This window comes from Hypomesus transpacificus, chromosome 21 (assembly GCF_021917145.1).
Source record: "Hypomesus transpacificus isolate Combined female chromosome 21, fHypTra1, whole genome shotgun sequence".
Lineage (NCBI taxonomy): Eukaryota > Metazoa > Chordata > Actinopteri > Osmeriformes > Osmeridae > Hypomesus > Hypomesus transpacificus.
Genome location: NC_061080.1, coordinates 1,853,999 through 1,878,295, shown reverse-complemented (window position 1 = coordinate 1,878,295; position 24,297 = coordinate 1,853,999). Strand labels below are relative to the sequence as shown.

At 51.9% G+C, this 24,297-nt stretch overlaps 1 protein-coding gene across 2 annotated transcripts; it reads left to right on the top strand.

The window, feature by feature from the left end:
- The first annotated feature begins 153 nt into the window (after positions 1-153).
- si:ch211-214c7.4 (proline-rich protein 36) lies at positions 154-24,242 on the top strand. Of its 2 annotated transcripts, XM_047043532.1 has the most exons (6): positions 154-486; positions 12,171-12,895; positions 12,990-13,068; positions 18,725-18,894; positions 18,998-21,631; positions 24,098-24,242. In XM_047043532.1, exons 2-6 carry the CDS (start codon positions 12,253-12,255, stop codon positions 24,100-24,102), a joined length of 3,531 nt encoding a protein of 1,176 aa, XP_046899488.1. In that variant the 5' UTR covers positions 154-486; positions 12,171-12,252; the 3' UTR covers positions 24,103-24,242. The 2 variants fall into 2 exon arrangements, with proteins under 2 accessions (XP_046899488.1, XP_046899487.1); XM_047043531.1 differs by lacking the exon at positions 24,098-24,242 and having other exon boundaries at positions 18,998-22,339.
- The last annotated feature ends 55 nt before the right edge of the window (positions 24,243-24,297 follow it).

Below are 24,297 nucleotides of genomic sequence, written 5' to 3'. Positions count from 1 at the left end.
GATTTTGGAACTTCATACAGAGGGTATGGATGGAGGGTGGGGTGGGGGGAGAGGGTGAGGACCAGCGAACTAAAGAAAGGGAAAAGAGGGAGGTGGTTCAATCTGACATCATTGCTGCTTTGAATAAACCACGGCCCGTGTTTGTGATTGGCTAATGACTGTGTGCGACTTATTCTTTGACCATGCTTCTCCTTCAATTTCACCCCCGCGCGACAATGTGGTGACTCCCCCTATTCGATTCCCGAGCTCCAGAAGTAACGTCTGTTGTCCACAGAACGTGACTCAAGACATCCCGCTGTCCGGAAATTTTGCAGGGAGCTGTATGAGAATTTCCTACACTAACGTTGCTGTTTTGCCAATCCTAGCTTGTGTCCACTCGATTTGTAGTTGTTCATACTCGTCTGGCCCTGCATACTCGCTGGCAGGACGGGAAAAGGAGGACAGTCCTTCAAGAATCTGTTGAAACGCTGAGAAACGATTCTGACGGTAAGAATGTCGTGCAGATATGGCAAATGCTTTGCTAACCAGCTTGTTGTAGACTATAGGTTACATTGTTTTCCTTAATTTGCATTTTTCTTATATCGTTTTGTTTTTCTTGCGTGAATGACCCGGTATCATTCGACCTATGAAATAAGCGATATGAAAAGGCCATTATCCCTATTCGAATGCCATGCTTGTGGTTTGTTCATAAAATAATGGGACAGTGGATCTAGCCTGTGGTTTCCCTTTCCAGCTCGTTATGACATGCACAACGAAACGCACTGGCTTCGAGGACAGCTACCATATAAATGTGGATTCTGATTTGGGCAGGTCAGACCACATCGCTTAAAATGGTTCAACGTGCCACTTGCCTCGTCTCCGTGCAGACTCCTATTGTTCTGCTACCAAGATGCCCAAATGGCTAGTTGGCGTCTGCGAAATCGGGATTTTGTCCTGAGTTTTCGGCTGTTAAGTGCTGTCCGATCGAGCTGTCCTATCAGCAAGTGTTTTATGGAAACTGGGTGTGGCGAATCCGCAATCGATTCATCAATTGTGTATGATTAGGGACGCTCCATCCATGCAGATGAGTTCCTTTGTTGGAATCATTCTTGTAGCCCACAGAAAAGCAATAGCAATAGATGATAAAATGGCATGCTACTTTGGTTGTCTATTTAAGGCACTTCGCATAGATTTAGGATGTCATGCTTTTGGAAACGGGAGGTGCCCCCTTTCAGGTCTTGCGCGCCTCCAGGTCTGGAGATGTCTGGTAGATTATGTTGTTTACGAAGATTCGCATCTTGCTCTCCTGTTTTCACTTTTCGCACATAGCCTGCACACCGAGTGATATCATTGGCATGAATGTGAGGAGTGCTCGGTACTAGCATCAGACCGCTACGTCTGCAGATCCCAGCGATAGGAACCAGGCTATCTGTCATCCGGGTTTCGGCTCCAAATACGAATTACATAACTAGTTGATTCCGGAGGGGCGCCGTCTTCAAACTGCTTCTGACCAAGCCAAAGTCAGTGTAATAAAGTGGAAAATCTAAGTCCCTTGGTTTTAATGACTTAACAAATGAATGCCTTGGGCAGTTAATCAAACTATTGATTCTGGGTTAGATCTGTAGCCAATATTTACTCATGAGTGGTAAATGTTTGTCTTTGATACTGTGTGTGTCTGTGTAACACCCTATTGAAGAGGGTTTCTGTCAATTTCAAGGAGTCCGTCTCCCCCCCCAGCCACGGCGGGAGTTGTCACAGTGCTTGTTATCACTCTGGTGGTTTGAAGCCCTCACACAGAAGTTCCAAACAGGCCTGCCATTATGACAAGTGCCATTGTTTATAAGATCCAGCATCTGTCCTTGTCCACACCCCTGTTTCCTCTTCCCCTTCCTAAACACGGAACCCTAAAATAGAAGCCCACCTCCGAGGCACCCGGAGTTCTTCCGTCTTCAATCGGTTCTTTGAACTCTCCCCCTCTTTCCTAGCTCGCCCTATCGAGTCATCGAAAGCGTACCTGACCTCGGTTCACCAGAGGTGGAATGGGATCAGTGTCGGCCTGTGCTTCTGCCCCAGGAATGTGAAAGCAGTGTTTGAATTATCTTCAAAGGTTTCTTCTGCTCAACGATATCTTTTGTCAGGCGGTGTGGAGCGTCGTTAAGAAACAGCTGAGGCCCTTTTGTGTCAGTCGTGACTGAGGGGAACTGCAGGTGGTTGGCATGTTTGGCAGAGCGTGCCCTGGAGCTTAAAATGGACGCCATTGAGGGGAAAGTTCTGGGTCAGTGGACGTTCCTTGCCTGACTTCTCTCCAGGTCTCAGGTATTCACCAGAATACCCACTGCTCATTCAGCTGACCTGCCGAAGCCTCTGTGCCATCCAAAGACCAAATCTGCACAAAGACTCTTTTCTGCTCCAAAACGGGTCACTTTATTAAAAGAGCCCAGAAAATGTCCTTCACGCGAATTATTATTGAACGAGTTCAATAGCAGGGCGAACCACAAATTGGCAAGGCAAACAAAACCGAAATTATGACCTCTTTTTTTTTTTTTCGTCAAAAGAAACTGCTGTGTGGAATGACAACTGTAGGCTGATGGTGGGTGATGTGAAAGCCCAAAAGCAACAGCTGTGGAGATTACTGCGGACGTCGAGGCCACTGGGTTCACCCCCTTCACCCCCCCCCCCCCCCCCCCCCCAGTAGTTAATGCGCCCGACATTAACTACAATTCCCGGCATGCCGCCTGCCTAGCTATTCTTCTTCACCTCGGCAACCATGAAGTTACCCTATCGCCAGCTAACATCCACTCCCTAACGACATCACCTCGCGTCAACGTTAATAACGTCTGTTACAGCCCGTTTCATCATTTCCTTATTGGTGTGTGTGTGTGTGTGTGTGTGGCGTTTCTCGTCCTCCTTCCTGGATGGGCTCGGCCTCCCCTTCAGACCGTGTGCTCGTGGTGTTGGAGGCTGATGGGTCGCTCTCGTCACTGTGGTTTTGGAGTTGGCGTTTTCCCAGTCTCTCTCTAGCTTCAGGGCTGAGGCAATGGACACTGGTATTAGACTGGCTGTGGTAGTCCCTGTTAAACCAGGAGCCCACGAACGTTGTCATTATTTGAAATGGCACTCTGCACGTTTGGTGTTTTTTCCCTCCTGGGTCATGCCGTTTTGGGAAGTTGGTGAGCATCATACCAAAGGCATTTTGGGCCTTGTTTCATGCGTTTAGTTTTTCCACATTCAGTACTTCCTAATGATCTCTCGAGTTATTCCTCTAGCTGTTTCTAGCAATCTGTTTATTGTACAATAGACAGTAGTACCTTTTAGTGTGATTCATTTCGAACTACTTGGTGACCCGTAGGTTTGATAGAGTGAACTTGAGCGCCCAGAGGTACAATAGGGAGTGTATTTGTGTTGGCTTGGTTACACATATCCTGTTTTCATTATCGGGTCTGACTCGCCATCCATGAGTAAGAGCTGTGCTCTTTGTAATGGATCCTCTGTGTGCGTGTGTGTGTGTGTGTGTGTGTGTGTGGGATCAGTGTCCATCTGGCCTGGCTTCGCCCTGCCCAGTAAAATCCCTGGTAACTGATCTGACCCTGAGGCACTCTCCTCCAGTATTGACTTTCTGCATGTGCGCTAATGGTTAGCCGGATCCACCCATCACACTGTCAGATATCACTCCTCCTCCGTCCACTGCATGCCTTGTCATCCATCCATCAATCCATTCCCTATCTATCCCTCCTCCCTCTATCCCTCAATCCATCTCTCCTGTCACCAAACCCCCCCCTCTCTCTCCCTGCTTCAGCGACCTCTTTGGTGACTCGCCCCCTCCCTCCCTCCCTCCCTCCCTCCCTCCCTCCCTCCCTCCCTCCCTCCCTCCCTCCCTCCCTCCCTCCCTCCCTCCCTCCCTCCCTCCCTCCCTCCTCACCAGACTCACTGCTGCCCTGCTGCTCCTCTGGTGTGTTTGGGCAGAGCCAGTCATGCCAGCTGCTCTCCTGCAGCTAATCCCCCCCCCCCCTCTCCTCTGCCCAGGGGGGCACAGGAGGAGACAATAGGACCCCTCCCCCCTCTCCCATGCCAACCCCCCCCCCCCCATTGTCCTCAAATAACCCTGTTACCAACACGCACACCACATTCTCCCAGGTCCCTCTGACCTTCAGTTGTATATGGTCCCATTTAGACAGTGCTGGTAAGATGCTGATTCCACTTGAAGAGTTCAGGCAGGTGTGCTTCTCTAGACGAGCCCCCCACCCCCTAGGCTAACTGGCTAGTCTCCACTTGTCTGTAGCACCCTTTAGCACCTGCGCATACATCTCATTTTATTGAGTGGTTTAGCATCACTTAGCACATGTTTAACATCCCCCCAGTGGAATTGACCGGCATTTAACACACGCTAAGCGTCCACTTCAATCCTCCCTGATGAATAGTTTAGCGTGGCTAAGCCCTTGCTAGGCCGTCCGTGGCGTTTCTAAGGTTTTCGCTTGGCCTCGTAGCACATATCTTGTCTACGGGGAGTCCCAGTACCACTCCCGTTGGCATTTGCTCTAGTTGCCGTAGTATCTACGGACACATGTCCTATGTAGGTTGGACCGTTTATCCATGTTGTTTGTTTGTGTTTGGGGGTGTGCGGGGTCGAGTGGGGGTTACATGTGGACCACCGGTCAGATCATAGTGGATTAACGTCTAGTCTTTGTCTAGAGTTAACAAGCTCTGTCGTGCTGTGCACTAATTCTCCATGGGGGCGGAGCCACGCGAGGTAACCCCTCCCTCCCAAGCCGAGCCGCGTGGGGGAGGGGCTCGATGGGGAAAAGAGCATGCCATGTCTTTTGTACTGTGTACAAAAGAATGGCAAAACCCCCAAAATATGATGCCAAAAAGTGATATTATGCTCAAAAATGCTTTGTAGTCAAGGGTCTGTTTATTCCTAATTCTTGAGTTCTTGAGCTGCACAGTTTCACTGTGTGGAATGAGACGACAGAGCCCGCTTTTCTTAGCGGGCTCCTAGTCGCAGTGGCTCCGTTCTTCCCAGGTCTTCAGTGTTCTGGAGAGGTCAGTCTGAGGTGTGAAGGTCAGCGAGCAGTCTTCTGTGGTGGAGCAGAACCTCCCGGAGGATCCATCACCCTGTCCTCGCCCTCGGGGTCAGCCTCAAAGACCTGCCACCATAGGGTGTGTATGAGAGGGCACTGAGGCTTAGCGCTCGGAGAGCCCTGTGCGTGTGTGTGTGTCAGGCAGGCAGGCAGGTCCATGGCCTGTTTTTGTTATGGTCAGACATCAACGACTGTGAGAAAGAATGCATGTCCTTTCTCCCTCCCATAAGGGCTTGGGCTGTGTTTTGTTGTGTGTGCGTGTGTGTGTGTGTGTGTGTGTGTGTGTGTGCACAGTTTCCTGGCTCTTGTGCAGAGCATGGTGAGGAATGTGACCGTCGCGATTAGAGAGTGTTGGGATGTAAACAACTGCCTTCGGTTGGGAGTTATCGCCCACCCTGAAACCCACGCAAATACCCCCCCCCCAATTATTCTGTCACACCGGCAGACAATTTCAAAGAGCTGCTGATGAATGGCGTCCTAAAGTGCAGAAAGTATTTGAAGATGGCAGAGCCCACTGGCTACTTATTAAACAGTGTTGCATTTATGCTAGTCAGCTGGTTGGTTTCCCAAACTACCAAGCCCCCTTTGGATTGTATCTCTTTTTGTTCCTCAGGGGGACTGGTCTTTCTTTGTTGTCTTTCTCTTTGAGACAGCAGGAGACTCATGATCTGCAGTGAGGGCTGGGGTGGGAGAGCTTCTGGAACCATCCGGACACTGAAGCAGACATTCAGTCGGGTTGTTCTAACGGAGCACGGCCTTGAGCGCTGCTAGTTATACACACTCAGGTGAACCTCTCCTGTCTTTGTGTGTGTGTGTGTGTGTGATTTCATCAGATTGTATCTCTGGGCCGTGTATGTATTATCCACTCACTGGTGATGAAGCTGAGACTATAACACTACCTTGTATGGTCAGATGGAGCAACAAGCTCATGCTAGTCTCCAAACACACACACCTCTACCCATCCTCCTTTCTTTCATCACCAGTACCCTCCTTCCCTCAATAGTTAATTCACCTATTCCCTTTCTCTCTTAGTTCAATGCTTCAGCCAGGCATGCACAGCTGGTCTAGATAGTCGATAGGCCAGTTTTTCGGGACCTTCCAAGTCACTTTTTTCCCCCCAGAATGCAATGAGAAAGTGGTTCCCATTAGCTCCCTTATCTAGTTTGGTATTTATTGGCTGTCAAATGACTGCCAGGGTGTTCACAGAAGCCAATAATGAAACGGAATGTCTATTATGAGTTGGTGGTTGTTGAGCTTGTCTGTCGTATGACCCAGTGCAGTGTGCGTGGTGAGATAACCAGCTGCTGGTCCACATCCTGCCTGCAGTGTGCGTGGTGAGGCGACCAGCTGCTGGTCCACATCCTGCCTGCAGTGTGCGTGGTCAGATAACCAGCTGCTGGTCCACATCCTGCCTGCAGTGTGCGTGGTGAGGCGACCAGCTGCTGGTCCACATCCTGCCTGCAGTGTGCGTGGTGAGGCGACCAGCTGCTGGTCCACATCCTGCCTGCAGTGTGCGTGGTGAGATAACCAGCTGCTGGTCCACATCCTGCCTGCAGTGTGCGTGGTGAGAGAACCAGCTGCTGGTCCACATCCTGCCTGCAGTGTGCGTGGTGAGATAACCAGCTGCTGGTCCACATCCTGCCTGCAGTGTGCGTGGTGAGATAACCAGCTGCTGGTCCACATCCTGCCTGCAGTGTGCGTGGTGAGATAACCAGCTGCTGGTCCACATCCTGCCTGCAGTGTGCGTGGTGAGATGACCAGCTGCTGGTCCACATCCTGCCTGCAGTGTGCGTGGTGAGATGACCAGCTGCTGGTCCACATCCTGCCTGCAGTGTGCGTGGTGAGGCGACCAGCTGCTGGTCCACATCCTGCCTGCAGTGTGCGTGGTGAGGCGACCAGCTGCTGGTCCACATCCTGCCTGCAGTGTGCGTGGTGAGGCGACCAGCTGCTGGTCCACATCCTGCCTGCAGTGTGCGTGGTGAGATGACCAGCTGCTGGTCCACATCCTGCCTGCAGTGTGCGTGGTGAGGCGACCAGCTGCTGGTCCACATCCTGCCTGCAGTGTGCGTGGTGAGGCGACCAGCTGCTGGTCCACATCCTGCCTGCAGTGTGCGTGGTGAGGCGACCAGCTGCTGGTCCACATCCTGCCTGCAGTGTGCGTGGTGAGGCGACCAGCTGCTGGTCCACATCCTGCCTGCAGTGTGCGTGGTGAGGCGACCAGCTGCTGGTCCACATCCTGCCTGCAGTGTGCGTGGTGAGGCGACCAGCTGCTGGTCCACATCCTGCCTGCAGTGTGCGTGGTGAGGCGACCAGTTGCTGCTCCCACCGTGAAGGAAAGCCCCTTCTTCTCCTCCGGCCCTGGCCCCTCCCTTTCCCGAAACTCAGCTCCCGCACTCTTTTATTTATTTTTTCTCTCCTCTCTTTGCGTGCCCCCCCCCCCCTTTTTCTACCAATAGGCTTCACACACACTCTGAGAATAAGGCCTGTGTTCCTGTGGTCAGAGCCCCTCTGAGGGAGTCTCTGTCCCCCCCAACCCCCACCCCTCTCACTCTAAGACAGACAGCGGCCCATCAATGACTCCACAGAGAGGGAGAGAGGGATGACCAGAGAGCTCACTTGCAACATAAAGGCGACCGTCTCGCGCACACTGTGCTGAAAGCTCCATCCATTGGCCTTGGCCACGGTGACCAGGGAGGGGAGACGGGGAGGGAGGGAGGGGGAGCGTAGGAAGGGAGCCAGTCAGAGGGTTCAGTGTTGGCTCCATCTAAAATGGGGCTCTGTCGTGTCTCTTGGCATCGATATCAGGCAGAGGAGATGATGCAAGGCTATTTGGTAGCGAAGAGGAATGAAAAGAATGCAGGAAGCTGGGGATTGGCCACTGTGAACACACTCATGCATTCATAGTCATAAACACACACACACACACACTCACTCATAGAAAGAAATACACGCAATCCAGCGGGCACAAACACATGCTCATATACTCTTATGTATGTTACGCAGCTACATGTATGAACTTATGACAAGCTCACGCTTACATGCACACACACACACCTTCTCTTCTTTTCTTGCATACCTCATGGGTCAAACACGCACACACCCTTTCCTCTGGCAGCTGTTTAGAGAGAGAGCCTTGAGGAGTGAGCCAGAGCAGGAATGCTGCAGGGGCGGCCATGTTCTCACGGACACCCCGACTTTCTCCCGGCATTCCTGCGCCGCATTCACAAGGAGGGTCTCTGACATCATCCCAACGACCCCCCCCCCCCCCCACCCCTAGCGCAGGATCCTCTTTAAAGACTAACACACACATACACACACACATAAAACCACACTCCTCACTCACTAGCCTCTGTCGCCTCGCATTGTTAGCCGAGCTTACAGAGAAAGAGAGACACTTTTCTTTTCAACACTTTCAGTCTGTGTGGCGTTCAGCTGGCATCGGTAGCATCGCCCCTGTTTGTTCCTGTCCCGGCAGTCCCAAACCCTCCGAGCCAGCTCTGAAAGGCAGCTAAATCCCTCTCTCTGTGTTTGTATTAAACGGAGGGAAAGGGGGGGGTATTAAAAGTGACCCATTTAGCTGCGCCACATGGCTAATGTCTGATGTGTTGGCGACTGGAGGAAGGCAGACAGATGTAATTAAAATGCTCAGAGAGAGAACGGGATGGAAGAGGGAGGGAGGGACGGAGAGAGTGGAGCCAGAAGGAGAAGGTGATGTTCTACGACACAGACGGAGACAAATAAAGCCGTATTAAAAGCACAAGTTCATCAGAAGACGGAACGCAGCCGGGTGACCTGAGAAGAAGATAAGGTCGATACAGGTTCCAGCTCTGTCTGGGCAGCCTCCTAAATGCTTGTCACATTATCGGACCATGTTTTATAAACACTTCGATTTAATCCTCACTTTCGAGTGAATTTGATTTCTTCTTTAAAAGTCTAACCGGGCCAAACCCTGTTGTCGAGCTGCAGGGAGGCCAATACAAACACGGCGTACAGATTTGCGTATTTTCTAGCACGTTGGTAATTGTTGGCAAGTGTATAGAGCTAATTGTGGTATTAGCTACGGCGCTCGCTAGCTGGAAGGGAGTCCTGCTGTGTCCTGAATATGTTATTCGTCCTCTTTGAACTGGGATTTGTTATGCAAATGGTGGACCGAGGGAGGGGTTACACAGTAGCACTTATATTTCATCAACATGCATGACGCTCTTTGTGTCTGAGAAGCATCATCTATTTAATCGTTGGGCGTTGCCTCCGTTGTTCCCGGGGCAAATATTTGACTCTGAAGTAGGCCTAATCCCTGCTAGATTTACAGTGACCTTTTTAATAGGTCAAATAACGTTGGTCGCTAGCCAAGTCCTACAATCTTAAGAAACCCTGACAGAAAACATGAGTGCGTCTGGGAAAATCTTTTAAATCCTGGTATGACTGCACCTCCCCGTGCGCAGTCACCAGACGTCAGCCATAAAGGTTGGGGCGCTGCCCGCAGTCAAACTTGCAGGGAATGTGATTCACACTGCACTTTAGTAAGCCCCCCTGGCATTAGTGACAAGGGCATGGCTGTGGATATCGGTGCCATCCTTTCCCCGGGGGCTAAACGTTCTCTTTTATCCTGCCCACAAATGCGGGTGGGGTGGTGGGGGTGTGGCGGGGGGTGTTAATCCGTCTCCCACCCCTGAGAGTCTGACACTCTGGCGCTGTTGACGGAATCCGCTGTCTGGCTCGTCCTCACTGGCAGGCAGCCTTCATCAGCCTGCTGGTGTCCAATCAAGTGTCGCGAAGGACAACCTGGGTGTCTGTCTCCTCTATACCTAGAGTCTGGAGTTGGGACTCAACCAGCCCCGCCCCCCTCTCCCTTCTGTCGCTGTGTCGCTATTGAGACGTTACAGCAGAGGTGAGGAAAAAGGGGGGAGGGGGGGAGTGTAGGAAGCCTGTTCCTGCCAAATGTAAAAGGAGGCGGAGGAGAAAAAAGGGTGGAAAACGAGGGGAGAACGGAGAGGACTGAAGGCTGCTTGTTTGTACTCTCTGAATTACAGGTCAGACCTGCTCATTAGTGAAGGATGAGTGGGTTTAGGAAAGGAGGAAAGGTGGGGGGGGGGAAGGGCGGGGGGATGGGGCAGGGGGGCGTTGATGTAAGCTACTATCAGGTCCAAACCTATCCAACTAGTTCTTCAGAAAGTCTACGGGCTGTCGGCTTGTTCTTTCCATTGATTTGTTTGCTGAAGTTCACCCTACTCGTGGTCTCCTTAGTAAACCAGTCTTTTAGGGAACGGTGAATTATGTGCAGTGAGGGGCAAGGCGAGTTGGAACGGAATGTGCAACTCTTTGGTATCTCTAGCGTTAATATGTAACCAACCGTGCCCCCACGATGCACTGCTTAAGTAGACATTCTCCCTTTCAGAGACTGAAACTCGGTCAGTAAGAGTTCATACAGATCAATAGTGTAACTTGATGCTTTAGAAAACTATGTTTGATTGACGTCTCCGTCAGACGCTATTTAGCATGACCTCCGTCCAGACAACCTTCTGCTTCAAAGACGCCCCGATGCAATAAAAACGTATTATCTGGACTCTCCGCTCTTTGTCCTCGTCCTCGTCCTTAGTCCTTGTTCTTTCTGTGTGTCTTTTTTGCTCTCTCTGAAGTCTGTGGAGTCCTCTATAGCTCTTGCTCGTTTCCTAACTTCTTTTCTCAACCTTTTTTTTATTTGTAATTAATTACGTTGGCCCCTTAGTCCTTTCTTCTTTCTCCCTCCAATTTCTTTCTCCCTTCCTTGTTGCCTCCGTCCCTCAGCCTCCCTCCCTCAGCCTCCCTCCCTCAGCCTCCCTCCCTCAGCCTCCCTTCCTCAGCCTCCCTTCTTCCTCTCTTTAGCTCCCGCTTACTCTTTCAGGCCAAGCATGTTTTGTTGGAACCATACAAAGGCTGTGCTGCCCAGACCATCTGTGCGACTGTCTTCTGGGAAGAGATCTTATAGGAGGAGGGGGGGGGGGGGGGGGGAGGGGGAGGGGGAAGGGGAAGGGGGGGCGAAGGAGAGGCGAAGGAGAGAAGGGTAACAAGTGGTTTCGGGAAAAAAGAAAGGAGCGTGTGGGGGGGGAGAAGCCACTGCGGGTACAGGGGGCAGAGGGGTTAAGGAGGGGGGGCGGTTGGAAAAAAGGAAGGGATGAGGAGGAGGAAGGGGGGGGGGGGCAGAAGGGGGGCTCGAAGAAAAGTGTAAAATGAGTTGAAGCCACGTTTTGGTTTGGGGAGGGAGCTTGCGTAGGGCTGGAAGAGCTTTCGTAAGGTCAGTTGGTCCGAATGCTGTATACAGTACTATACTTAGCCCACTTAGAAGAGCAGTGACGAGTGTTCCCCTTCCCCAGTACTTCTTGGGCCACAAACATTCACTTTGTGTCCCCAAGTTTCCACTACTTCAGCCCTATTGTCTATTGAGGCCTGGCCCAGAGTAGGAATCTGAATGTTGCATTAGTAATCGCTGGATGTCATCCTTAGCATCTGGCCTGCACAGGAAAACGGGATCATTTAACAAATGGCACATGTGGTTCAGGTTTTCCATCCTCCTCTCTTCATTTACGCTTTGTCATGACAGGGAACTGTGTGGCCTCAGTCTCTCTGCACCCCCCAGACCACAGCCCTTTCCTCTCCTCTCTCCAGGAGCTCATTAGAGTTCTGGTGTAGACCTCAGTTCATGTCATACATTGACTCCCAACACCAGTCATTAACTGTGGTCACTCAGTTTGTGGGGTTTCTTAGTTATATTGGCTCTGTCATTCCGATGACTAGTCCTTTTCTTAATTGGTATATCAACAACTTTAAGTGGAAATGGAGACTTTTCTCTTCAGAAACATCGTAAATGGACGTTTCTCCAGCTGCTTACTTCCTGTTTTTCCGATTCCCCCTGAATTCCTAAGAGGCCTCTTTTCCATAAATGGCATTTCCTTTTAGCCCCATCTACAGTCTTTAAATGCTACCGGTCATAAGCACATGTCATACATCATATGTGGTTATTGTGATAAGTATATCTGGGGTTCTTTGCAGTTTCCACATGAGCAAAACATTCCTAATTGTCCCCCATCTCCAACTGCTGGCTAAGATGCTCATGTGTTGTGGTGTTCTGTTTTTCAGGTCGGCTCCGTTTGCAGTAGGACACAGAACTCTCATTCGTGTGCCACCTGATTCTGGGGAGAGCGAAGCCACGCCTTAGGGGATGAAACCGGATGGGGTTGCCATGGCTACCATGGAGCCCACAGAAGCACTAGGAGGCGAGCCCTCCCAGCCGGTAACGTCCGTTGTGGTGATGGAGGAGGAGGAGGAGGTGGTGCCGCCAGAAGGCTCCCCCCCAACGCAACCTGAGGAGCAGGCCCAAGGCGCCACAGCGCCCCCCGCCCCCCAGGAGGGCAATGACAAGGCAGCAGAGACCAAAGACAAACCCAAAGGTACAACCAAGGCCCGGCCTGGCACGGGTGGCACCGCCGGCACCAAGCTCACGAGCCAGACGAGACCCAGCTCTCGCCCGGGCACCGCTCCGGGCCGTGTGATGAACGGAGTCAAGCCCTCAACCAACGACCTGACCAAGAAAACCGCACCGGACAAGAAGAGAACTACAACTACCACAAGTACTGGAGCGGCATCGGCCGCCGCAGCTAAAAAGCCAGTGGGCGGAGCCACAGCTGCTGCTTCTTCTGTCAGGACCCAGACCAAGGTGACTGACAAGAAGCATGTGGGAGTGCCCCGGACCAACTCTGCTGCTACCACAGCAACCAACGGTACCAAGACAACCACAGGGAATGGTACTCTAAGCAAGAGACCAACGACTGGACCAGTTAATGGGACCAGACCTAAAACTACAGGTGAGACAAAGGGCGTAACTACAGGTTCAATGTTAAATAACCATTCAAGTGTGGAATCTCCATCCAAACGTCCTCTCTTCCTCCCTTTCTCCAGCTCCCAGGCCGACATCTGCCCCGAAGCCCAGCACTTCCGTAGCCAAACCAGACAGGATGACGGTTCCCAAGGCAACCAGGTAAGACTGCCAATAGCAAGCCTTCCTAAGGGGAACAAGGCCATGCAAACTAATTTACCAGCAGAGTAGCTTTGTGACTGTTGTAACACTGAAGCACATTGAATAGTTTAACCCCCCCCCCCCCATCAAGGCCAGCTAATGTTTAAACAGACGTCTCCACTCACTTGCGCAACACAAACATCCCGAGATCAGGAGCTTCTACACAAGACTCTGAGCCCCAACAGAGGTGGTGGAGGGGCGGGGGGGGGGATCAAAGGGGGAGTTGTTCAGCTGTGGGGACCCTGGAGGACTTCACAGATGAAAAGTGTCCATTGTGGCCCCCAAACCGTTACTGGGTCAGGTTTCGCTCCGAGAGTCTGAGTCACGCAGACAGAAATAACCTGAGACAGAGAAGCCTCTCTCTCTCTCTTGTAACTCTTCCTCGGTCTGTCTTTCTCGCTCCCTATCGATGCCCAAAGCCAGTGCTGCCAGAGCGGCTGGATAACATGGTCTTTGTCATGTGGAGGGACAGGGCACAGGCCACCCCAGGGCATGGGGGCGGGGGGAGGGGGGTTAGTCATTAGGACGGTGCCCTGTGCTCCGGGGGATTGATTTGGGGGGCCCACGGGTCCCCAATTATTAAGATGTGGCTTCTTTCCACAGTCTTTTTTTTCTTTTCTTGTCAAATGCTTGTACACTGACCTAACGGAGTCTGCCTGAGACTACCAATAGTTAGCCTAGTGTTCTTGTCTTTCATGACTACTGCTTTTGAAATGAATGAAGTATGTAGAGACGATTATGTCAAAGACACGAGGAGGGGAACCCACTTCAGAGTCTTTAGATCGGCCTCAGCCCACACAGGATGTAGTGTTGGGTTTTAAGAAGGCCTGATTCGTGTTGGACCACCTCCCTTCTCCTCCATAATGCTGCTCTTATTAGATTAGGAAATGTTGTATTTGACTCGACACGGGGTTAATGCGTTCTCCGTTAAACCTCATGAACAAATGGACACGCACGTCTTTGTATAAATATGAACACACAGGATGCCTTGGACTCAGACTTTAGGCTCTCAGACAGACGCTCACGATCACACTGTCTTGTGTTGTCTGCACCAGCTGGTGTTTTGACAGGTCTATGTGTTGTTTGAGCCGAGTGGCCATTTTGTCCATGTACTCGACACCGGGCACCGCTTCACTTTGTCATGGCCAGCGTTAAAGCCGTTGGTGTGTGTGTCTCCTCCTCCTCCTCCTTTTTAAATGATGCAAAAGCAGGTTTCAGGTAAAGAACTCCTATTACCGTTGAGGATGCCCTGGGGCAAGATGGATGAATAGGTGCAACTGTACGTAGCATCAAACCCTCCTCTCCCTGTGTGTGCGCGTTCAGGAATGTGGAGCGTGTGTGCGACGGTTGGAGCCTCGTTTTGACGACTGTGGGTGAAATCATGCCTATATTTGAACACTAGCAGCAGCAGCGTGCGCGTGTGCGATTTCATTCCCTGGCCTCGCCGGGTTGTCTGGGAGAAGAGAACAGACCCTTTCGCAGCCAGACCTCTTGTCTCCGGCTCCCTCCACATGAGTCAGGACTCTGTGAACAGCACACGGCATAAGGGGGCGTTACAGCTTCACCTTACACTGCAGTTCACCAGAACACCATCTGCCATGGACTGATCCGGAAGCCAAAGGTGCATACCACCCAGGCTTTCGTCCACGACCACAGAAGTATGTAACAGGCGCACAATCCCCAAGTAATGTCCCCGCTCTCATCAACTATTAATGTTCAATGCCTTCAGGGGAGAGCATGAAACTGTTCCTGAACAATTTAAGGCAAATGAGTGTACTGGAAAAGAAAGTACAAGGACAAGTTGGATTATATTTTGGGCTCAACAAGGTGATGGCTAACTGGTACCCCAGGGTAAGGAGAGAAGGTGACACGGTAGGATGAATAAAGCACAAGGTTGAGAGAGGTAGAGGGAGACCAACCGTCCTAGAGAAAGAGAGAGAGAGAGCAAGACTCCGATATATCACAAACTGAAAATGCTCATGGAAATGTCTCACGTTAGCACTTGCATGAAACATATGTCAAGACCTAGCGTTCCAGTTACCCAGTCATGCGTGATGGGTCACAGGGATGCACACAGCTGGTGAACGAGACAATCAGTCTCCTAAATGCGTTTCACTGTCATCATCATCACCTGGAGTAATGGACCGTCCGCCTGCTGCTCAACCAATCAACCACCAGGTCTGTCTGACCGACAGCTGGATGGCTTCATCTCAGTAGAGGAGGAGTCCGTGGAGATGTCGGGGGAATTGTAATGCCCCGGTATCCATCTTCCTCCTCTCAATGTTATTTAGAGGAGCGAATGTCCCTGTACCGACGGAGCAGTCAGTCACTGTCGAACCCCCTTCCTCCCTCTCTCTCCCCTCCTCCCACCCTCTATCTCTCCTCCTTCAATTCTCCCTCCCTCCCTCCTTCTTTCCTCCCTCTGTTCTTCCTCCCTCATCCTGTGTATGTACAGTACCAGGCAGTCGGCCAGCATCCCCCCTGGGCCCTCCCTCTATCCCTCCTTCCCCCACAATCCTTCCCTCCCTCCCCCCCTCTCATCTGTCATTTTGGTCGGCCTTAAGACTCCCTGTGAGATTGAGTGTCCGGTGTTGTGTAAGAAGTGTGTAAGCACGCAGATTGTAGAGCCCTCAATGATGGAATTCACTCCACATAAATAATGGGTCGTCCATTATTTATCCCATACAAGGGCCGCCAAGGTCACGAGAACACCTCAGAAATGTCGAAGACGACGAACATGAATTAACCACGAGACTAGAAGTACATGGCTCCTCCCACGTATCCCATCCTGCCCTCTCCCTCAGGGATGAAACCATGTCGTTTTACTGCTACATTTGGCAGGGAACGGTGTAACTGTCCAACGCAAACACAGTCTCATCCATCACTGTTCCTTCCACGCTACCCTAGGCCTCACCGAAACAACCACCTCTCTTTCCGTTGCTAGGCATCCCCTCTACCCTTCATTTGAAATCCTGTACAAGGCTGATTTTGGTCGTGGGTTCTTTTGTATTTTATGGTGAACTGTTGTTGCGGCTGCTATTGGGCCAGAACAAGCCCCAGGAATTTCTCCTCCTCTCTTAATAATGAAAAGGGGAGAAGAGCAAGGAGCTGTTTTTGGACAGCTCACAAGCCAAACAGTGTATTGTTGGAGGGGTTTGGTTGTTCAAGTCTTACAGGGGGGCCTGTAGGAGGACTAGGAGAGGGGGAGAAACAAGACTTGGCCGCAGGGGAAAAAGATGGGTGTTCAGGAATAGAGATTGTACCTCCTAGGTCTCTCTCTCTTTCTCTCTGGATTGATTAAAATGGAATATTTAATCTGCTAACAGCGCTGCCAGGAGAATCTTGCTTCCCGGCTGTCTCTGAAAGAGCCGGAAATTCTTGAAACGGTCGCCGTAAACAAAACCAGAGCCGCCCAACCTTGTCTTGTGCCCTGTCTGCGACAGAGCTTAGTCACGAGAGTCAACTCTCCCCGCTCTTACGGGAGGTTGATGTACCGTGACCCAGCGCGACCCCATCCATCCCCTTTCGTCCGTCCCTCCCGACATCAACCCCTCCCAATCCAGATGCAGTCATTTTATCAACTTCCCCGGAGTGTCTCTCGCGACGTAATTGAGCGTGGCTGTCAATTCACATTCCCTGTTCGCTTGTGAAATGGGAGAAATGAGGGCAATCTGTTTTTAATGTGAGGCTGTATAGCTCCCTCATTCAATTTTACGTCTTTCCCCTCCTCTCCTCTATTTCCATCTCTCGTTGCTGCTCATTTCATCACTGTAGACTTCCTCTCCCCCCCTCTCTGTCAACCCTGGCTCTATGCATCCCTTTCTCCCCCTGTTGTCTTTATCGGCAAACACAAACGCTCCTCTTCTTCCAGTGCTCATTTAAGAACACAGATTTCTGTTCTTTTGGTCGACTTAACCATACAGTCAGCTTCCCTCCCGAGCCCAGTAGATGCAGCCTATTATGATAATGACCCAGACTCTTTGTTCGATCCCTGGGAAACAAATGAACATTGTTGTTGTTGTTGTGTGGACTCATTGTGGGAGAGGCATTTGTGTCCAGGCATGCAAGTAGCTCCCCCTCTTATGTACATGTTATTGTCGTTGGCAAGTCATGTACTGCATTGTCTGTCCACTGTACAAAAGTGGATGAAGTGAAGGGGAAAGCATGATGAGGGTTGCGGTAATGGACGGTGAATTGCCCTAGTGGCATTGGCGTTTCGCTATTCCCTTTGACGTCTGGCGCATTTTCATCCAAAGACTGAAGATGTTCGGATGAATCCTTGTCGATGATGGGGAGCAGTAATATGAAACGTTTTTCTTTTCTTTCTCCTCCACATCCACAGAGTTTGCATTGTTCTACTCCACCTGGCTGTATGGAGGTTACAGAAGTGCTAGCATGGCCTGGAGCTAATGACACAAAAGCCCCTCACTGTCTATAGGAAGGTTGCTGTAGTGGGGAATTGGACTGCTGATTTCTCAAGATGTACCATACTAATGCATTATATGTAACCTTCAGCGGGTGGAGAGTAAAATTAAATTGAAGAAGCCATCGAACCGTATATTCTTTGACACTACACTGTTGATGGGCTATGGAATGTTGCGCAACAGAGTTGGTAAAAACGAAGGCATGTGCTGTATGCGGTTCCTACTGTGGTGCCGATTTGGTATCCACTCTACAGGGACTACCGTGACAAAGTTGAAGGATCAAGGAGTTCCCTGTCACTGGTCAAGTCTATTTCCATGGCCCCTCCCTCCCAGTGCAAATCTAGGATCAGCTTGTAGCCTCAAATTCAAAACTCGTCCTCAAAAGACGAGGGCATAAATGGAAACTGACGGGAGGGGTTGATTTTAATCCAGTGCTGTCCAGTCACGCACTTGCCTCCCAGAGGCAACACGGTGCAAGAGGATCAGAGAAGGGGGACGATCCGAACCAGACTCAGAGATTTAGGAGCGTCAGGCTGCGTCTTGAGTTATGGACTGGATTAGACGTGTCTACTCTCTAACTCCTTTAGATTGAAGAGCAGATTGGGGAGCTTAGTACAGGATCGATTATAGTCTCTCTCCCCCCCCCCTCTCTCTCCTTCTGCCCCCAACCCTGCCTCCCCTCCTATCCTCCTTGGCTACAGTCTCCCACCTCGTCTTCCTCCTCCTGCTATTACCCACCTCGATTGCTCTGTTCTTCGCTAGTTCCATCCCTTCTCACTCCCTTCCCATCCACTAGAGTGGGATTAGAGAGTGGCTGAGGGGTGCATTACAGTGGAACGATGGATGGCTCCCGTTGATGCGTTTTCGGCTGCCTCTTGAAATTGCTTTAGCAGTGCTTCGTCTGATCCTCACTGTAGTTGGGGAATGTTGAGCAACTGGAAAGGGTTTTCAAGACATGATTTCCAGGTCTCTATCGGTAAGCTAAAACGCAAAAGAATTCGAGATGATCCTTTGGTTAAAGGGATTGGAATGTTGACGCGAACAAGAAGCGTTCCAAGTCTTCTTGGAATGAATATCATTGTGTGCTGGTGTGATAAATACGAAACCAGTCTGTGTTGTTTAATTATGACCAACGGTCTTGTTGACGCCGTCTAAAGGTGGTTAAGTTACTAACACCTCGTTTGCTCCTCCAGACCTGCCACCCAGCCACCAACGTCTCGCCCGGGCGTCTCCACGGCCACATCCAAGCCACCCGGCACCTCCACCACGGCCAGGCCTCCTGCCCATAGACTAGGCGCCACAGCTCCCCCTGCTGTCAGGACTACAGTAGCACCGTCCTCCAAACCCACCACTGCTAAGAAAGGTAAGCCTGGGCTACGACGCAATGTTGTTTCTCTGTAAATGGACCAAATACCAAAATGCGAGTTGCTCAACTGGTGCCAATCCCCTGGCTTTTTCCATTTCAGATGTTACCAAACCACCGGCTAAAAAGCCTGTGGCGGCGGCCACTAACAAAACTACCAAGCCAGATGCCCCTAAACCGACCGCTGCCCCCAGATCCGACCCAGTCTCCAAGCACCCCCCTCCCTCCAAGACTGCCGACCTGAAAACAGCCAGGCCCCAAGCCACACGGAAAGCACCCCCTACCGCCCGGCCGCCTGCCACCCGACAGCCCCTGGGCCGGACCCCACCTGCCTCTCCCATTACCAAGCCGGCCGCCGGCGGCACCGCTCAGTCGATCAAACGCACCTCCAAGCCCACCCAGTCTGTTGTGCCGTTCTCGATCACCAAGAAGCCTCATGGCGCGACGGTGGCCGTGACGGCGGCCGTGACAGCGGCCGTTGTGGCCGTTGTCTCTGCAACTTCCACGGAGCCCGAGGTGGCAGCACAGGCAGAAGCGGAGGAAGTATCACCGGAGGTCCCATCAGCCCTTGTCCCAGCTCTGATCACCGTGTCTCCTCCCTCTCCTTCCCCCGTGGAGGTTACTCCACCCGGGTACCACGACACCCCAACAGTAGATCTTACCTCCCCTCCACTCAGCCCCGTCATGTCAACAGCCAGTCTGCAGCAGGACCCGATACTTGCTGCTGTCCCCCTCAGTCCAGAACAGGAACCAAGGCCTTTCCTAGCAGAAGCTACCCCAGCTGTGGCCTCACTTGTAGAGTCAACACAGTCAGAGGAGCCTGCACTGCTAATGCCCGAGGTGTCGGAAACGTCCTCGCCGGTAGCTCTCGAGGCTTCTGCCCCTCAAGGGGACGTTATTTTCAAAGCGGAGGCCAACCTCAATGAGGATGAGGAGGAAGATGATGAAGAGGAGAGGGAGGGCAGCCAGCAGGTGTCCGTGTCAGACATGAGCGGTACCCAGCCCACGGAGGAGTCCCGGCCCGGCTCGGCAGGGCCCGCCGGAGGGTCGGCGTGGCGAGGGGGCGGCGCTCTCCTGTCGGAGCTCGACTCCGAGGAAGTGAGCTGCAGCCAACAGGGGGCGTCCGAGCTGAGCGCTCCGGGGGTCTTGGAGGGCACGGAGAGCATGGACGACCTGGGAGATGCCAGCCTGAAGGGGGCCATCGTGGACATGGAAGGGGCGTCTGCTGGCTCCCCCGACTTCGAGAAGGTGCCGGACATCCCGGCGAACGATTTTGAGGAGGACGAGGAGGAAGACGAGGACGATGACGATCGAGTGTGTGACATGGAGGTCGGGTCGGAGCGAGCGGAGGACCCGAGGAGGGTGAGGCATGAAGAGGAGGAAGAGGAGGATGAAGATGTGGAGATGGCCAGCGAGGGCGTGACTGAGAGCGGGCTGGAAAGCTACGGGAACGCTGACGAAGACGACTTTGCTGAAGATGAGCGGTTGGACAACCTCAATCGTGCTGCCCTGCTTCACCCTGCCCCCCTGCTGCCCTCAGCCGCGCAATGGGACCAACCAAACAACCCCTGGGCCCAGCCATTCCAGCCAGCCCAGAATGCCTCAGCACCTCTGTTAGCCCCCGCCAGCCCTTCAGTAGACGCCTGGCAGGCGGACTCTGAAACCCCAACCCAGTCTCCCGCCCAAGCCTGGCTAGAGCTGGGCTCAGCCCCCTTTGTTCCCCAAGAACCGGCTCTCCACATGCCTTCAGCTAGCTTGCCGAAACTTAGTCCTGCTCAAGGCCTGGATGAGGAGCACCAGCCTGGCCTGGGCCCCATGCAGACCCTGGCCCCCGCACCCATCTCTGGCCCGGGCATGTCCCAGTCCAGCACCTTGAGCAGTGCCGACCTGGCTACCCATAGCAGCAGTGAGACCAGCACACCGGAGGAGCTGCGAAACTACAACAAGGAGGGTAAGCTCCACGGTGGGCAGGCCCCTGCTCCGGTGCTGTCCCTCCAGCCTGACCCAGAGGACCAGGACTTGGGCATCCACCTGGAGCAAGGTGATGGGGAGGAAGAGGAGGCAGAGACCCTTCCCGCAGACGAGGTGCTGGGCGGTCCTGCCACGGCCCCCACCTCCAACCCCTCGTCCTCATCCACCAGCGAGGACGAAGCCAGCGACACGGAAGGCGAGGCCCAGCTGGATGAGCCCCTGGAGGACGGCGGGATCGTCAACGCGGCGTTCGAAGCCAAGCCCGCCGCCGCCGCCCAGCGCTGCCTGTCTGCTTTGGAGGAAGGCGAAGAAGCCATCGGCGAGGAGTGGGGCGGCGACACGCCGCATTCAGCCAACTCGGCTGCATCTTACGGCTTCGACATGACGACCACGGCTTCCAGCTCCAACGCCCACTCCGCGGGGGAGGGCTGCCCCAAGAGCCCGGGCATCTTCTCCCTGGAGGAGCTGCCGGAGGAAGACAAGGCTCCATCCCTCATCGGGGAGCCGACCTCCCCACGGCAGCCCTCCTCGGGTGAGCCACCCGTAGACCTCCTGCCTCTGGGAGGAGACGGGGGTGGTTCTCACCCCGATGAGCATCTCTATATGCTGTGTGGGAGGCAGGGAGCGGAGCTGGGGGAGTTTGGGGACCTGGGGGGGCCCCTGGACCCCTCCCTGTCTCTGGGCTCTCGGCACCCAGAGCCTGGGTCTGATGCTCAGCCGCCCTACTACTCTGCCATCTGTGAAAAGACTGAGAACTCTCTGGAAGGTAACGTATAGTGACCCCCCTCCCCCTCCCCCAGCCCGTTTCCTTACTTCCTTACACCAGATAATGCGCCTTTACCACTCCCACCCCACCAAATCCTTTCTTTGCTGTGGTTCTTGTCATTGTTTGTCCAATATCTCTTTGATTGGGGTGGATAACATGTTCAAAGGTTAAAAGAAGAGAGCAAAACATTTTTTAATAAAACAAAGGGAAGAAAGAAAAGACTTACTACAGCAGTGCCACTTCCCTCTGCGATATATACCCATTTACCATTATGAATATATGGCTTAAACTCCTGTATGTGCAATAGCTACTACTATCAATTATTGTAGAATGTTTGTGTTCATTTAGTTTTTTTTTTTTAATTAACACTGCATATCCAATCACCCTCAACTGGCATGAATTGACTGGTCTGTTTACGAAGAAGCAAAAAAAAATAGAAACTTAACAAAAGAAAATGTTGAATGGACTGTAACTTTGTGTATTTATCCAAACACTTTTTACTGAACAAAATGCAAATGAATTTTGATTGTAATTCTCGTTTTTTCTTTTGTTTACCACTCTTGAGATACATCATTCTTTCCCCCTCCAGAACAATCCCCCTTTATTCTTGCACTTTTGAGGCTAGATTTACCCCTTCCTCCTATGTTTGTCCTTATTTTGAATTATTTACAATTTCAGCTTTAAATAAAGATTAGATATTTACCATGACTCCTCTTTTCCCAGTCAGTTGTATTTATATAGGTATTGGGGAGATGTATTGAGTTGACCCACTCAAATCTCTTGTTGTCATGAGGTTCTACCACATGGCACGTCAATTACATGTCAGTAAGGATGTTATACGTACTCATTAGGCACTTACACACACACACACTCTCTCTGTCACACACGCACTCTCTCACTCACACACGCACACACATCTACACCCACACAAATGTTTCTTACCATCCAGAATAAGACCAAGGGACCTTCAGTGATCTCCAGTTCCCCAACCCTCTTCTCCTCCCCTTCACCAACATTTGTGAGAACCGTCCTTCATCACCATGGAAATCTCTCACCTCCACTTTCCCTGTGCCACCAACACCAATATGAACTGAGAAGCAACAAGAAGTTTCCTGTCGTCCAGTTAAAGAAGGCTCTCCCTTCCCGCGCTAATGCTGTGTTTTATTTTTATTTTTCTCCTGTATGTCTTTCTTTGTTTTGCCCTTTCTCTTATGTTTGTTAACCTTGTATTGTGTTCAAATATCTCTGGAATTTTGCATGTTGCACCATTCTAACCTCACTTGGCTAATATCACCGGGCTTTGTGATTGACACCCGTTTGCATGATGTCACAGTGGCTTGACTTGCCTTTTGATGGCTTTGATTTGCCCAATTCAGGGCCTGGTCCTGTCGCCTGAGTCCAAGGCCTAGCTTAATACTGTTCAATTGCATCCTGCCCCTATCTACATTCCTTGGAGAGATTACCAATCTGATATGACCTAATATAATAGCTGTTAAAAACCTAGCTTTTCTAGGAACCCATCATGTTGATTTGAGATTGACTTCAAGGAAGGAATGGGGGGAAGAATGTATTTGTAAGTATTGGAATTGGGCCTAGGTCTGTAGGTGCTTTAGTTAACACTGGCTTAATGCATGCAGATTTCAAGCCAAGCTACAGGGCACAGTTTTCACATGGTGCCTTGTCTGCACTTTGTTTGCGTGAGCACGGTCAACGCACATGTCTTGCATGTGTATCACTAACTTGCCCCAAAAGGGGACGGCGGGGACAGACTGTGACTGCGCTCACAAGCTTTTCTGTTACTGGTTGTTCACGACACTGTAGTCGGTAGTTACTGCGTATACAGGAAGTTGGCCGCTTTTATTGACACACAAAAAAAATGGGTTTTCTGGTTCACCTTTTTAAAGGGTTAATGGTTGCATTATTTGCATTATTGCTCTCTTGCTTTAACACCCCCCCCCCCCCCCCCCCCCCCCCCCCCCCCCCCCCCCCCGCCCCAGCCCATGTTTTCTCCCTCTCAGCCCATGTTCTCTCCCTCTCACACATTGTCACTATTTTCTACTTGGCACCGTTTGCTTCACAACACTCTCCTCACCCTTCCATGCTTTGCCTTTCAGGTTTGTAACTGTTGCACTTATTCGCTAATGATGTCATGTTAACATGGACACACGGTTTAGTGGAATCTGCACGGCCTCTACAGAGCTGGTGCTACAGTAAATGCTGTTGCTTTAGCCTCACAAACTAACGTCTCTGCTAAAAGGGAGACTCCATCTTGAATTCCCTTCCTCGCCCTGCTCTCACCCACACTGCACTGCTCTCTCACTTTCTGTCTGTCTCTGTCTCTCTCTCTCTATAACACTCCACCGGGCCGCCTCGCCTTCCTCTCGCAGGGCTGAACGCGCTACCCCACAAGCACCGCCGTGACCCTGCCGCCCCCAAATCCCACTGTGACGTTGTGACTCCGCCCAGGCTGACCTGCGCAGACCTGCCCCCCAGGGTCCCCTGCCGCCAGGCCAGCCCCCAGCTCCGACGCCTGGAGCAGCACCAGCAGCAGCTGCTGGAGCTGCAGCAACGCCGGGAGCAGCAAAGCAAGCCTGAGGAGGAGAGGCGGATACAGCAGCAACAAGAGGAGGAGGAGGAGGAGGAGGAGAAGAGGAGCGAAGGGGAGG

Coding starts and splice junctions, on each gene's coding strand:
- si:ch211-214c7.4 (XM_047043531.1), top strand. CDS start 12,253: ATGAAACCGGATGGGGTTGCCATGGCTACCATGGAGCCCACAGAAGCA. Junction 12,896..12,989: donor GACCAGACCTAAAACTACAG/GTGAGACAAAGG, acceptor CCCTTTCTCCAG/CTCCCAGGCCGACATCTGCC. Junction 13,069..18,724: donor ACGGTTCCCAAGGCAACCAG/GTAAGACTGCCA, acceptor TTGCTCCTCCAG/ACCTGCCACCCAGCCACCAA.